This window comes from Mesoplodon densirostris, chromosome X, assembly GCF_025265405.1.
Source record: "Mesoplodon densirostris isolate mMesDen1 chromosome X, mMesDen1 primary haplotype, whole genome shotgun sequence".
Lineage (NCBI taxonomy): Eukaryota > Metazoa > Chordata > Mammalia > Artiodactyla > Ziphiidae > Mesoplodon > Mesoplodon densirostris.
In genome coordinates, this window is record NC_082681.1 from 42410846 (window position 1) to 42426521 (window position 15676).

The 15676-nt window shown below is 43.7% G+C and overlaps 1 protein-coding gene across 4 annotated transcripts in view; it reads right to left on the minus strand.

Annotated features, from left to right (window-relative positions):
- The window catches only part of ATG4A (autophagy related 4A cysteine peptidase), a 71884-nt gene that overhangs the window by 6570 nt on the left and 49638 nt on the right, over window positions 1-15676 (minus strand). For 3 of the 4 annotated variants that reach the window (XR_009530852.1, XM_060086971.1, XM_060086968.1), the window contains exons 5-12: window positions 14535-14636; window positions 14241-14313; window positions 11821-11900; window positions 10925-11112; window positions 10725-10803; window positions 6376-6521; window positions 4891-4947; window positions 3358-3466 (exon numbers count right to left, since the gene is read on the minus strand). Coding sequence is in view for 3 of the 4 variants with exons in the window: in XM_060086971.1 (XP_059942954.1) it covers window positions 3358-3466; window positions 4891-4947; window positions 6376-6521; window positions 10725-10803; window positions 10925-11112; window positions 11821-11900; window positions 14241-14313; window positions 14535-14636 (834 nt within the window). In the remaining variant the exon portion in view is untranslated. The remainder of the gene's footprint in view (window positions 1-3357; window positions 3467-4890; window positions 4948-6375; window positions 6522-10724; window positions 10804-10924; window positions 11113-11820; window positions 11901-14240; window positions 14314-14534; window positions 14637-15676) is intronic. The other variant, XM_060086972.1, reaches the window with a different exon arrangement.

Below are 15676 nucleotides of genomic sequence, written 5' to 3' on the forward strand. Positions count from 1 at the left end.
AGAAGTGAAAAAAGAGAAGCTAAAACCAACACCACAGAAATATGAAAGATCATAAGAAACTACTATGAGCAACTATATGGCAATAAAATGAACAGCCTAGAAGAAATGGAAAAATTCTTAGGAAGGTACTATCTCCCAAGACTGAACCAGGAAGAAATAGAAGCTATGAATAGACCAATTACCAGTACTGAAATTGAATCAGTAATTTAAAAACTCCCCACAAACAAAAGACCAGGACCAGATGGCATCACAGATGAATTCTACCCAACATTTAGACAAGAGTTAACAGCTATCCTTCTCAAACTATTCCAAAAAGTGCAGAGGAAGGAACACTTCCAATCTCATTCCATGAGGCCACTATCATCCAGATACCAAAACAAAACAAAGATATCTCAAAAAATAAGAAAATTACAGGTCGATAACACTGATGAACATAGATGCAAAAATGCTCAACAAAATATTAGCCAACTGACTCCAACAATATATTATAAGGATCACACACCATGATCAAGTGGGATTTATCCCAGGGATGCAAGGATTTTTCAATATCTGCAAATCAATGTGATACACCACATTAACAAATTGAAGAATAAAAACCATACGATCATCTCAATAGATACAGAAAAAGCTTTTGATTAAAGTCAACATCAATTTATGATAAAAACTCTCCAGAAAGTGGGCATAGAAGAAACATACCTTAACATAATAAAGCCCATATATGACAAACTCACAGCTAAACATCTTACTCAACGGTAAGAAGCTGAAAGCATTCCCTCTAATATCAGGAACAAGACAAGGATGTCCACTCTCGCCACTTTTACTCAACATAGTTTTGGAAATCCAAGCCACAGCAATCAGAGAAGAAAAAGAAATAAAAGGAATCCAAATTGGAAAGAAAGAAGTAAAACGGTCACTGCTTGCAGATGACACAATATTATACATAGAAAATCCTAAAGATGCCACCAGAAAACTACTAAAGCTCATCAATGAATATGGTAAAGTTGCAGGGTACAAGATTAATATACAGAAATCTGTTGAATTTCTATACACTAACAATGAACTATCAGAAAGAGAAATTAAGGAAACAATCCCACTTACTATCACATCAAAAAGAATAAAATACCTAGGAATATACCTACCTAAGGAGGCAAAAGACCTGTACTCCAAAAACTGTAAGACACTGATGAAAGAAACTGAAGATGACACAAACAGATGGAAAGATATACCATGTTCTTGGATTGGAAGAATTAATATTGTTAAAGAGACCATACTACCCAAGGCAATCTACAGATTCAATGCAATCGCTATCAAATTACCAATGGCATTTTTCAAAAAACTAGAACAAATGTTTTTACAATTTGTATGGAAACACAAAAGACTACAAATAGCCAAAGCAATCTTGAGAAATAAAAACAAATCTGGAGGAATCAGGCTCCCTGACTTCAGACTATACTACAAAGCTACAGTCATCAAAACAGCATGGTACTGGCACAAAAACAGATGCATAGATCAATGGAACTGGATAGAAAGCCCAGAAATAAACCCATGCACTTATGATCAATTAATCTATGACAAAGCAGGCAAGAATATACAATGGAGAAAAGACAGTCTCTTCAATAAAAGGTGTTGGGAAAATTGGACAGCTACATGTAAAAGAATGAAATAAGAATATTCTCTAACACCATATCCAAAAATCAACTCAAAATGGATTAAAGACCTAAATGTAAGACCAGATACTATAAAACTCCCAGCGGAAAACATTGGCAGAATACTCTTTGACATAAATTGCAGCAATATTTTTTTGGCTCCATCTCCTAGAGTAATGGAAACAAAAGCAAAAATAAACAAATGGACCCTAATTAAACTTGAAAACACTTGCACAGCAAAGGAAATCATTAAAAAAAATGAAAAGACAGCCTATGGACTGGGAGAAAATATTTTCAAATGATGTGACTGACAAGGGATTAATTTTCAAATACACAAACAGCTCATACAGCTCAATAGCAAAAAACCAAACAACCCAATCAAAAAATAGGCAGAAGACCTAAATAGACATTTCTCCAAAGAAAACATACAAATGGCCAACAGGCGCATGAAAAGATGCTCAACATCACTAATTATTAGAGAAATGCAAATCAAAACTACAATGATGTATCACCTCACACCAGTTAGAATGGGCATCATCAAAAAGTCTATGAATAATAAATGCTGGAGAGGGTGTGGAGAAGAGGGAACCCTCTTACACTGTTGCTGGGAATGTAAATTGGTGTGGCCACTATGGAGAACAGTATGGAGGCTCCTTAAAAAACTAAAAATAGAGTTACCATACGATCCAGCAATTCCACTCCTGGGCATATATCCCGAAAAGACGGAAACTCTAATTTGAAAAGATACATGTACCCCAATGTTCATGGCAGCACTATTTACAACAGCCAAGACATGGAAGCAACCTAAATGCCCATCTACAGGTGAATGGGTAAAGAAGATGTGAGATACACACACACACACACACACACACACACACACACACACACACACAATGGAATATTACTCAGCCATAAAAAATAATGAAATAATGCCATTTGCAGCAACATGGATGGACCTAGAGATTATCACACTAAGTGAGGTAAGTCAGAGAAAGGTAAATACCATATGATATCACTTATATGTGGAATCTAAAAAAATTATACAAATGAACTTATTTACAAAACAGAAACAGACTCACATACATAGAAAAAAATTTATGGTTACCAAAAGGAAAGGGGGGGGAGGGATAAATTAGGAGTTTGGGGTTAACAGATACATACTACTATATATAAAATAGATAAACAAGGACCTACTGTATAGCACAGGGAACTATATTTAATATCTTATAATAACCTATAATGGAAAATAAACTGAAAAAGTATATATATAACTGAAACTCTTACTGTACACCTGAAACTAACACAACACTGTAAATCAACTATATTTCAATTTAAAAAAAAGAATGAAACTAACTGGACTTGTTACACGGTCCTATTCAAAGTGATGAAGTTGAGTCTCTGTAAGACCTTCAAGGTACCTTTTGAATTACCCATGGCCTCTGATTTGTCTTCTGAACCAGACCATGAAAAAAAGAAATTCTAGTCATTCTGATTTTGTATGGAACTTTTGCACAGAGCTCATTTTTTTTTACTATCATTCTTTGAAATTGGTAAATATCAGTTCATCAGAAGAAGCACCATTCCTTGATCAGTGCAGCTGAGTAGAAATTTTTCATTTCCACGGAAAACATGACCCACAATTGCTTATGTCTCATAAAACAACTGCTATCCATGGGTCTGCTGGCCAGAGAGCTTCTGAACAACAGCTTACCTGCCCCCGTGGTTGTCACTTCTGGCTTGGCTGGAGGAACAAAGGGAGGCCAGTGTGATGGATGTTTCTGAACTAATTCAAACATCCTTAAATTTTCCTTTAGAATTTCCTGAGGAGACATAGAAACAGTTGTAAACACTGCAGAGTCACTACATATCTGCCCAGTTGGCAGTATATGACTCCAAACCCTAAGAGAGTGGCCTGGTTGTTGAAAGGTGAAAGCAAAGACTTAGCATATACACCCATCCTCTACTTGACCCATCTGAAGACCCAGCTCTCTTCAATTCTAGATACTGTTGGCCAGGAAGGAAGGACACTGGGGGGAGGATCTGATGGAAGGCAAGTACTCACTGCCCATGCTCCATCATGAGGTGTTACGCCAGTTGCATGGGACCAACTCAATTTAGGGGTGAGATGTTCCTGAAGTGTTGGCTCCAAAGAAATGTTGGTTAGTCAAGTTAAATCTGCCCCCAAAGAATATTGGTACATATTGGCATGGTTTCAGTTTCAATCTAAGATGTATGATATATGTCCTAATTTAAATAGCATAGTCTTATCAGAAAATTTTCTTTCTAACGTTAAATGTGATATACAGTTTTGCGGCATTCTGAAATGTAAGTAAGGCCTTTAGAAAATAATTCTCCATTATGTCTCAGCCAATTATTAACTGGGGTTTCAGATTCAGCTGGGGACTTTAGTGTTAATTATTTGTTCACCTGTGAAGAAAAATCTTCCCTCCTTGTACTTACAAGAGGCTCTGAGATCCCATCTCTCCAACCCCTCTGTTTTGCAGATAAGAGAACATGATGTCTCCTGCCACCCCATTCAGGGCTCTTTAAACTACTCCCTATGATTTCCCCTCATTCTTTCAATAAGAGTTGATCAATATCTTCCACATAATTGGCATGTGTTAGAAGCAAAGGATGAAGGAGGCAGATACAAAAGTTGTGAGCCAGCAAAATGATAAATACCCTCTGACATAAAATGCCAAAAAGAAAGAATAACTTGCTTTCGTATTTACACAGATTTCTGCAAACTGTGTTTGCTTTAAGTGGCAGTGTGCCTATATTTTATATAAATAAGACAGTTAATAGAAAGGCAAGCCCCTTAAACAATAATGGAACACATTAAACTGTAAATGGACACGAAACAAATAGAAAAGTAGTTTGGCTTCTTCAACCATCTCTGTGTTACAAACAGAGTAAGGAAGAATTTAGGCTGAGCTATATGAAATTGGCATTTTGAAGTTAAAATGGTAGAATATTAGTTGAATATTTCATTGACTCATGGGCTCAATGAGATGGAACATTCAGTAGTTAAAAATATCGCTCACCTGACACACTAAGCATATTGCAAACCAAAATTTTTCTTTAGTTTCTCCAAAGTTATGTACAATTCCCCACATCCTAGTTTCTTTCTCTTGCAATAAAGTCATATCAGGCTGGATTTATGTTACTATGAAAAACCATCTTGGAAAGGAATTATATTGAATAACACTTGTTTTTTAAGACTAAGAAAAACATACATCTTTACCTTCTGAACAAGGCTACACCAGCTATCAAAGTCTTTTTCTTCTTTGCAGAAAAATCCCTTGGGGGAAAGCAAAAGAAGACAACTTAGAACTGGTCAGGGGCACCCAGGCAGGCCCTTTGTATTGCAAGATGGTGCCATTGGCCCAGAGTTGTGAAGTAGGATGTGGGCCACTTCCTTTGGATGTGTCCTCCCAGCAACAAGGAGGAAGAGTGTCTGAGCTTATCTCTCTCCTAGATCAGTGCCTCACTTGGACACACACATCTGCTCATTCATCTTCATATTTTCTCTCTCTCTCTGCCTCTTTCTCTTATTCTGTCCCTTTCCCTTTTACCCTGTCCCTTTCCCTCCCTGATCCTCTCCCTTCACACTGTGAGATATAGTAACTTGAAAACCAATCTCCAAAGCACAGGGTTACTTCCATTACATTCAGTGCACAAATATACCTACGTATAAAAAACAATCCATTAAAACCAGCAAACAAAAGCCAGATAGTACTTTTAGCTAGAGGCATTACTTAACAAGGTGGCTTTAACCTTAAGGAAATTATCTTTTAGAATAAAGAGGTGGTGGTGGGATGAATTGGGAGATTGGGATTGACATATATACACTAATATGTATAAAATGGATAACTAATGAGAACCTGCTGTATAAAAATCAAATCAAATAAAATTCAAAAAAAAGTCAGGGACTTCCCTGGTGGTAAAAAAAAAAAAAAAAAAAAAAAGAATAAAGAGAACCATCAGCCTCCTTCCCCATCCTCAGAACCATCCTACAGCACTAAAAGAACTGTCCAAAACAAGAGGAGGACTCTGTCAGCTCTCTGTCACTTGCCCTCCAACAATCAGGTTAAACTGGTAGAGAGGATGCAGACAGGCCTCAGAACAACGGGCTACTTCCCAGGCAGCTGTCCCTTCCATGTGTGGACGGCAGTCACATTTCCAGCAGGGGAAAGCCTGCAGCTTCCTGGATTGTGTGCAATGTCCAGAGGAATGGACATTGTCCACCCAGGAGGTCTTGCCTCCTTTTCCCTCCTTCCCTATGTCTCACCTTATTCCCGGTGCCTGGATGGCAATATTTAGAGGGAAAGAAGGAAAAGGGGGGAAAGATGGTAACACTGGTCATGACTAACATTTCTAGAATGCTTACAACATGCCAGGCACTGTGCTATGTGCCTTACACATAGTGTACTCATACAGCCATGCAAGGAAGGAACTACCATTTCGCCCACTGGAGGGATGAGAAGGCCGAAGTTCAGAAAAGTTAAGGGACTCCCCCTAAGTCCATGGCTGGTAAGCGGCTTCGATCCTAACTCGGCTTCAGGGCCCATTCCTTCCCCACTACACCACACGACACTACGTCTTGTGGCGGGCGGGGGAGCAAACATTCTTTTGCCGCCCTCCCTAACAACCTGGATAACTTCCAGGGAGCCAAACTGTGATAGGGCAGCGTTGTATCTCTTGGGCCACCCAACCTTCAGATACCCACCAATGCTACAGAGGGATCCAAGTTCAGGATGTTCATTCGCTGTGGAGGTTGCAGACAATGGAAAGTCTGGTCGTCAACCGTTCCATTCTCCTCAGTGTCAACAAAGGTCTGGGTTGTGTGAGGGTCCAGGAAAATGAGCTCATCGCCTGTTTTGAATGAAACATGCTTAACCTTCGAAGAACTACCGGCCCTGGCCGCACTGCTGTCCTTGGGATGAGGCGCTCTGGTTGTCCTAACCCCTCCCTTGGTGACAATGAGAATGAGATGACAGAAAGCCGGAAGGAGGGTGACCATGCTTGAAGGAAGCCACCCTCGCCCAAAGCCAATCATTCAATGCGAAGACTTGCCCTAGCATTTATATGTCCTCAAAGCCCAAGTCCAAAAGTGGGAAAGGCACAGGTTTGGGGAAAGGGGGGAATGAGCGACCACAGATGACATGGCGGGCTCGGTGAGCAGCAGTAGCCAAGAGGTGGTAGGTGGAATCACCAGGCCATGAGTCAAGGTGCCATCAGGGAGCTTCCTGACCCTTTCAACACTGGAAAGCCTCTTGCTCTAGACCATTGGTTCTTAGACCTATGGTCAAAGAGCACATCTGGGAAGGAAAAAGGCCTTGGCCTCCAAAAGAAATGGGAATGCTGACTCTGCCATGGATGAGACACCAGGGAGCTGACTTCTGGTCTTGATTTGCTAGCAAGTTAGTCATGGTTAGCAAGTCAGTAATTCGTGTCAGAAAGCACTGCCTTGGTCACAGTAATATCAGTACAGATACGCCTTGCTGGGAAAACTCACTTTGAGATTGGTCGACCGTTACAAATTGGAGAAAAACGCTGCTTCATTAAATTGAAAAAGTCTAGCCCAATAATGATCTGGGGGGAGTTTGGGATAATAAAATCTCTACTTTTATCTAATGTTCAAAGGGTTGAGAGTCCCTCTAATGCTCAGCAGCAGCATACTGAGTAGGCTGACGTACCTAAGGGGTCACCCCAACCTCGCTGTCCAGGCCTGAGAACCATCTGGGCCTCTGTGTTCTAGACTGGGTTAAGCAAGCAAAGAGAGAGATCTGCCTGAGGCAGGAGGATGGGGTGGGAAGGGACACCCCGAAGACACTCTCTGGAATGGCATCCAGGATTCTTCTGGGTACATCTAAGTGCTTCTGTTGGCAAAAAGTGTTTCTGATGTCTGATGCCAAGTTTAACTTATCTCTGTCGCAGACCTAGGACAAACCATTTCACTCTGTCTTAATTTTCTTGCTTTTAAACTGGGGTCACTGGGTCTGTTCCAGTTACCTCACAGGGTATTATCAGAATGAGAAGATCTCACCTCTGTGAACTGCTTAAAACACAATACAAACGCAAGGTAGTCATAGATGTACCTTGCTGAGACTCAAAATGATTTTCCTACAAATATATGTTTAAGAGCATATGGAAATCAATGCCCCCATATGGCTTGCTTTAGGAAAGTCAAGGTACATACTCCCCCAGACCACAGGAGGGTGAGACCAGTTATATCAAAAAAGTCTCAAGGCTCAATGAAGAGCAACAACCAGGACGTTTAGAGGAAAGCCTACCTAAGACCACAGAAAGGGAAGGGGAGAAGGAAGCTGTGCACGAGAAAATGCGACTCCAAAGCAGGATTAGGACTGAGCATTCTGCCAGGTTTGAGTTAAGGTACTGGGAATAATAACAGTGTCCTCTCTGACTCTGGCCCTTTCCTGTGTGTGTGTGTGTGTGTGTGTGTGTGTGTGTGTGTGTGTGTGTGTAGTGGAGCTTTGTGGGCTGCCCTATTTCTGAGAGTGCTTAAAAGAGATACGGTAGATCAAAAAAGTCCTAGAAATGATATGGGGACTAAATCAAGGTCTCTAATGAGGCCCAAGAAGAAGTGGCAGGCAGGTCCACCATCTGCAGACACTGGGCTCATGCGACGTATCTCCAGGTGGCACCCTCCACCAAAGCGCAGGGGACAAACATTCTAAGCAGAAAAAAATCTCCCAGCCAGTCTCTCACCCTGGCCATAGTCTTGTGCACCAGGAGCTTCTCCCAGCTTCCCACCGGGCAAGAGGGCACTCGGGAGGCAATGTGGTGTGGTGGGCAGGGATGGCCAAATTGGGATCGAATCCTGGCTTTGCTACTTTTGAGCTCAGTAACCTTGAGTAAACAACCCCTCTAAGTCTTCCACTAGGTATAAATAGAAATAATGATCTCTACCTCACAGGGGTGTTGTGCTAACTCTATCAATCAATCAATCTATCTAAAGCTATACATCTCTACATAACTATTGATATTAATCTATATCTCTCTATACATGTATATATGTTTTAATATATAATTATATATTATATAATATAAATTATATATTTATATATAATATAGGAAATATATTATAATGACAAGTAATATAAATATATATATTTTATACATGGAGAGAGAGAGAGAAAGAGGGGGAGAGAGATTGAGAGAGAACCTTCTGCAGAGTCCCTTGTTCAGAAAATGGCAGTTCTCATCTGTCCCCTCTCTTCAGACATTCTGCCAATCCAGACTCTCCCCACCCGAGCCTAATACAGTAAGAGGGTAAGTCAGATAATGGGAGTTGAGGGGAGTTTGGAGCCTCAAGTGAAGGTTAAACAAAGGATTTATGGACATTAGCGGACAAATGGGCACTATGTAAACCTCTGTCTTGGGAACTGAGGATTGCCCACACCTCTTTCAAAAGTAGTCCAACTCCACCAATGTCTCCCCGACCCAGTGGCCTCAGGAAACAGGAAGGCTATGCCAGCTTGGCGAATTCTCTCTGGGTAACTTGGGATAAAGGAGGCCAGGGTGCCCAGGATTCACTGAGATCCCTCCAAAATTATTTTCCAGTGTTTCCACCTTTTCCTCAAGCACGGACAATAGGAAATAGATTTTTGCTACATTTTCTTTGACAGGAACCCAAAAGCTTAGAAACAGAGAACATCTAAATTTATAACACTCTAAATACTGGGGTGTGTACTTAGAAAAATAAAAGCCTCCACTTTCCAAATGTTCCACCAAGCTGTAGTTCTTAGGATTGACCAGTAGATGGCAGCATTCGAGAGAGCCCCAGCAACTGTGGAGAAACCCTACCTTAAAGAGAGAAAGAGCGAGCAGAGGAAAGAGGCGCTGGGGTCAGGCTGGCTCTTTTTGCTGACTGCTTTCCTGTGAGGGGACAACATGGTGAGCTGGGGGTCAGCCCTATCTTCCATAAAGGGAACTTGAGACTGAAAGAGGTGACACTCTTTTCCTGCTGGCACACAGCTAGCCAGTGGGAGACTGGCCACATACAGGGCTGGGTCTGTTTCCACCCGCCCCACCTCCATGGATCTCCGAGGAGATGAGTGGGAAGGTGACCAAGCCCATCTCACTCAGTCCTCTGCACATGCCTCAGGCCATTCCCCACGCCTGCTCTGGCTCTCCCTTGCACTCTAAGCTCATAGCTTCCTCGAAGCCCACTCCTGCGAGAGGTGTCCCGTATCCAATTTCCCTCACCGCATCACTCCCTTACTCTGCGGCACTAAGCAGGTGTCTAGGCCCTTGGTACTCAAAGTGTGGCACCAGCAGCACCGGCACTACCTAGTTAGAAATGCAGGCTCTCAGGCCCCACCCCAGACCTGCTGAACCCACATTATAATAGGCTCTCAAGGTGATTCATGCGCACATAAAAGTCTGAGAAGCACCGGGCTAGCTCCCCTCGTGTGCCAAGGGCCTTAAATGTCTCTGGTCACAGCTAGTGAGTAAGGTGGCTGGGTTTCCAGAGGCATCTACTGAGGCAGGTAATGCCGGGCTGCTCATCAGGATCCACATTAGGAGGTTAGTTGTTTTAAGGCTTAGCCTCCAGTATCAGGAAAGGGATACCTCTGTCTTCACCTCCTCTTATTCCCACCAGAGTCAGGGCTCTGAACAATAAGCTTAGCAGCCCAAGCTGCATGAGCCTGGGAAGCCAGAGGACGGCTCCTAGCCTGAACGCCCGAGCCCCAGTAAGAGGGGTATCGGCAAGGCCAGGGGAGTGAAGCCCTGCCACCCTGGACGCCACAGGAAAGAGAGACAGGTGCTGAAGCAATGCTATGACCTTGGGGCCGTCCAGTGGGAAAGCAGCCATGGAACCATCTTATCAAGAGGCAACGAAGCAGAGGCACTGAAGGGGGATCTGCTCTCTGTCAGGCACAGGTAAACGTTACTCTCCAGGCCAGAGACAAGATGAGCTGCCCAGAGGCCACGGCATCTCCAGGCTAGGTGAGGGCCCCCTAAAACTGGAATTGCCTGGTCTCCCGTGCAGACCTTCTGCCCACCCTCCCCTAGCCCATGATGACTTACTTGTGATTCCTCTTTTCTTACCTAAGAATCCTATGAAATAATAGGCGTTATTTGGTTTTCCTCCTAATGCCCCTAAAGACTGTGGCATCTTAAAACACTCCTGGAGGGAAAGAGAACGCAAGATTCTCAGCTCATGTGTGGACTGCTGCTCACGGATCTCCGTGCTCACATGGCGGTGGGATGGGCGGGCAGCAAGCGGCTTGGGGAAAGGTGCGACTTACTTTGAAGGCGTCGACATAGACAGGATTGATTTGGTTTATGCCCAGGCGGAGGGGCACAATGAGCAGCAAGGGTTTCCAGGCTGGAGAGCAGGCAGAGGGGCCCTTACTCTGGGTGGAAGCATTCAGAGACTCAGGGGGGCTCTCAGCAGCTGTTTCGGCACTCAAGGGGAGGGTGTGGCACATTTTTTCTAGAAACAGAAGACAAGAGGGCTGGGTAAATAAGGGACATCCAGCCCTAGGAGATGTGCCAAGGGCAAGACTAAAGGAGACCTCACGTGACAGCCGCTGCCTGGAAGGCCCTTCCCCCCGCCAGCGGGGCCCTGCTGCCCCACCTCCTACAGGAAGCCCAGGCCACTCTTCCAGCCCTTACTTCTCCTCCTTCTGGCAACTGAACACTCACTTACCTCTTGTCAGATATTATAGGCTCACTGGGAGAATCTCATTTCTCAACTAGACTGCAAGGGCCTTGGAAACAGGGACTGTATCTGTTGGTCCCTCTAACCCTGTGGCGGGGAGCACAGGGGGGCCGCCACAGAAGACCTGTCAGTGGTTTAACTGATTACCCGCACTTGGGGAGTCCTGCAGGGAAAGGGTCTGGTGCCTCACTGAGGGGCAGCAGAGATCCTCTAATTGTTTTCTCCCTTTCAGAAAGCTGAAAGGGAAGGGAAGAAGGGGCACAGGGAATGATTAACCGGAGCCCTGTGCTCCCCTGTCCTGCTAGACGGGCAGGCCAGAGAGTCGGGGGGCAGGGGAATGGGGGTGTGTGTGTATCTTCTTTCTCTCTTTCTCCCTCGCTTTCTGTCTTTCTCTCCCACCACGCCCCACACACATTCTGAATGGTGAGGAAGAACCTCATCACCCAGCCACCCGAGAAGGTAAACTGGCCCGGGACTCACTGATATCTTCAATAACCACGGTGTTATCCATTGAAACATAAACAGCCAAGGAATTCCATTCATCAAATAAAGCAAGTTTTCTGCAAAGCAACATACATTGAAGTCACAATTGGGGAAGATGGACATCTCGGCAGGAAGCAGTACAACCTAAGTATGCCCAGCGTTCCTGAAGTTACCGAACACTGAGCCACAGAGAAGTTGGGATTCAGGTCAGGTCTGGCTCCCTTGACTGAGCTCTGGAACATTCTATGTCCAGGGACTTTGAGAATGCCAGAGGCACTGTTTCCGCACCTCAAAAATAAGGCCTGCTTTACAAAATGCAAAAGGCTGCCTTGCAAAATGATGGTACTCCTACTGGGCGAAAGAGAGAGGTTACCAGTGCATCTTCTCCCAAGAGATTTTGTTTTCGTTTCTTAAATAAGAGACATTCTGACTTACTCCCTTTTTCAAAAAAAGAAAACTGTTATTAATATACACATATATATATATATTTGTTGAGGAGCATACATAATACAAACAATAAGTTCTAGGGAAATCCAGGGAGCGGGGGGGAGAGAGAGAGAGGTGATCTCTTCTATCCCTTCCCACATGCGGTAAGGATGCTGTCCCAGGAGACTTGGGCCGCAGATGGCTTCAGTGCCGGGCCTTGCTGGTCAACAGCTGAAGACAGAGCATGCTGAAGTGCATGACTTCAGAGGAGGTTAGAAAGAAAACCCCTTTAAAAGAGAGATTATCTGATGTCTGAGTAAAGTACCTTGTCTATTTCTCCCTTATTTCTTTCTCCTCTTGCCAGTTTGAAGAAGACATGTTTACCCTGGCTACTCTGGAATTCTGCAGTAAAGCCCAGTCTCAATGGCCGACAAAACAAAACAAGACAAAAGACACATTCTCTCCCAAACCAAAGTAACTCCCAAGAAGAGGTTAATTACCATTATATTTTAATTTCATTTAATGTAGTATCTTTCCCCCAAAATAACAATGACGACATCATCATCATCTACTGTTGTTAGTAACAATCACGATGACTCAGAACCCACTTAAATTCTTTAAAAATGTATGTTTCCATTTGCTTGTTGTTGGGAAGCTCAAAGTTTAGAAGAAAGAAGCAAATTCTGAGGGATGTCATTTATAAACCAACCACATCAAGCTAGGTTTTGGGCTCGGCACAGCCATTCTAATCTTCTACACTTTCTGCCCTGGGTTCCTACAGTGGCTCCCGAAATACCACCAGATCCTCACTCAGCAGATCAACAACACCCCAAAAACCACTACGGACCAAGATAAGAAAGTGGTCTCAGAGAGGCTGCACTGTTAGCAAAGAGTAATGCAAAGATACAGGTTTCACTTGGGTCCCCAGGAAGTCCAGACTACTCCCCTCAAAAGCACATTTACAAAGCATTCCAGTTCATTGAAGGTTGGCTAATAATTGAAACAGTGCCCCATCTGTATTTTGCATGGAGCAGGTCCCATCATCACACGCCAGAGAGCCCAGGAACTGACGTAGCTACCAAAGGAGGCTAGACAGTTTCAATTTTCTGATGCCTAAATCCAGCCCCAGATTCTATCTGCCATTTTCATTCATTCATTCATCAAGTATTTATTGAGCACTTACATGTGCCAGGCAGTTTCATGTGCTAATATTACAGGAGTGAACGAGGCAAATACAATCTCTGCCCTCATGGAGTTCCCATTTGGTGACAGGTTGTCAGAAAGGAGACTGACAATAGGTGAGATGGCCTGCAAGTGTAGGTGCTGATGCCACTCACCCCATTCATTTCCAAAGCATTGGTCCTGGCCTCTCCATGTCGCCTCTTGCTGTGGGAGGTGAATTCTGAGACTTAACAGGACAATTGCAAAAGTACCATGCTGGGGTACCTTGAGTCTCCTAAGAGATGACAAACTGATTCTAAGACTCCCTTGAGGTTTGTCTCCTCCAGTAGGTGGTGAGGTCCTTGAAGCAAGAACTACACCTAGTTTATTTCTGTGCACTCAGTACTTAGGGCAACAGAGGTACCCAGTAAATGTTGAATGAATCAGTGAAGGTTTTTTTTTATACCATACAGGGTGGGAGTCTGTGTCTTGCCGAGGCTGCCTCAGGCTTCCCCGCTTAGTGTAAACCCTTTGGCTTCAAAGTGACCCTCAGGCTGACGGCTGAGCATGTGAGCACCAGTCTACAAGTGGGATACGGAATGAGTCCTGAGGGGCCTCCCCATAGACTGGTACCAATGACTATAACTGTGATTTAGCAAGACAGCTGCCCACACACATTACACATTTCAAAGAACTATCTGAGCAAAATGGTACAGATGTTTGGTGGCTTAGTGGGATGGCAGGAACAGCTGGGTTGATGGGATGTTGAGTTGGTGGAGGGAGGCATAGGAGATGGTAGAATAAGGCGCATGCCAGACTCTCTTACTTACTTTAACACCTGTGCAACTGTATTTGGTCCAAACCATTCGCCAATTGATTTCCCTTCTCCTACACCCATCTGTGCTGTTTTTATGTGGAAAAATAATAAACAGGTTAGCAAACCACAAACTCCTAATTTTTTGCGTAAATAAGTAGATGGGACGACTTAGTAGAGCCACATACAAAGCAGGGGACAAGAAAAGCAAGTACAGCAGTGTAAGCTGAATTTCACATACAGTGTTCCTTTCCTCTTAATTGAACTACAGAACAGAGAGACAGCCTTTAAACTACTCATGTGACCTTACCCATTTGATGGATAGAGTAGCAACAATCTTTTCTATCTAGGAAGCACTGTAGGATTCGTTGGTATTCTTTGGGTTGTTCTTTCTGTTTCTCCCAGTTCCAGTCTTTTTAGGAAAAAGAAAAAATGAGTTAAAATTGTTTTTATAACTGCTTGTTATCTCTGCACTCTTACTGTGACTACGAGGTTAGAAGGAAAACAAAGGAGTTACATGTAGAAGGTGGGAGCGATCAGGTCAGAACATTCCTAAGTATCTTTAACGTTGAGGACCAAGACATCTGGAAACTGTTTTCTTTCAAAGACTCAGTGGGTATAAAGTAAAAGCAAAACAAGAAGTTGACCAAGGAATTGACTTATCCCACGAGCTTGAGTTGGATAAATATTACATGAAGACAGTGTCACAAGGCCTTTCTGGTCAGCTACTCAGTGAACAGGAGGTCACCACAAAACCTGGCAGTATATCCGTGTCTCACCCAGACGCTGTTATGTCTCATATCCACATAGACAGCAACGGCTTTGGTCTGTATATTTTGGCAGCATTGCCAACAGAGTCTCATGGGGGGAAGTGCTCTTCTGACACACACCTATTCCCAGGAGAATATACACAATTTGCAACTAAGGAAGCTTTTTTTTTAAAATTGCATGCTGCCATTTTTACACAAGCTTTTCAAAAGGCCACAATGAGTTTTGAAAAAAAAAATACCTTTGTTATCAGGTGTTCCAGGTTTCCTTATGACCAAAACTAAAATAATTACATCTGTGGGGATCCCACCTGTGCCTCAGGCACAGCCCCCCCAAATCCTATAGGGGCTTCTTATTGCTTACTGAGGACAACTGCACAAACTCTCGTCGGGGCTTCCCTGGTGGCGCAGTGGTTGAGAGTCCGCCTGCCGATGCAGGGGACACGGGTTTGTGCCCTGGTCTGGGAAGATCCCATGTGCCGCGGAGCAGCTGGGCCCATGAGCCATGGCCACTGAGCCTGCGCGTCCGGAGCCTGTGCTCCGCAATGGGAGAGGCCATAACAGTGAGAGGCCCGCGTACCGCAAAAAAAAAAAAAAAAAAAAGAACTTTCGTCGTCACTGCTGTGGACAGGCTGCACTATTCCCATTCCCTCAGCTCTACGAACTCTGTCTAATGGGACAGATT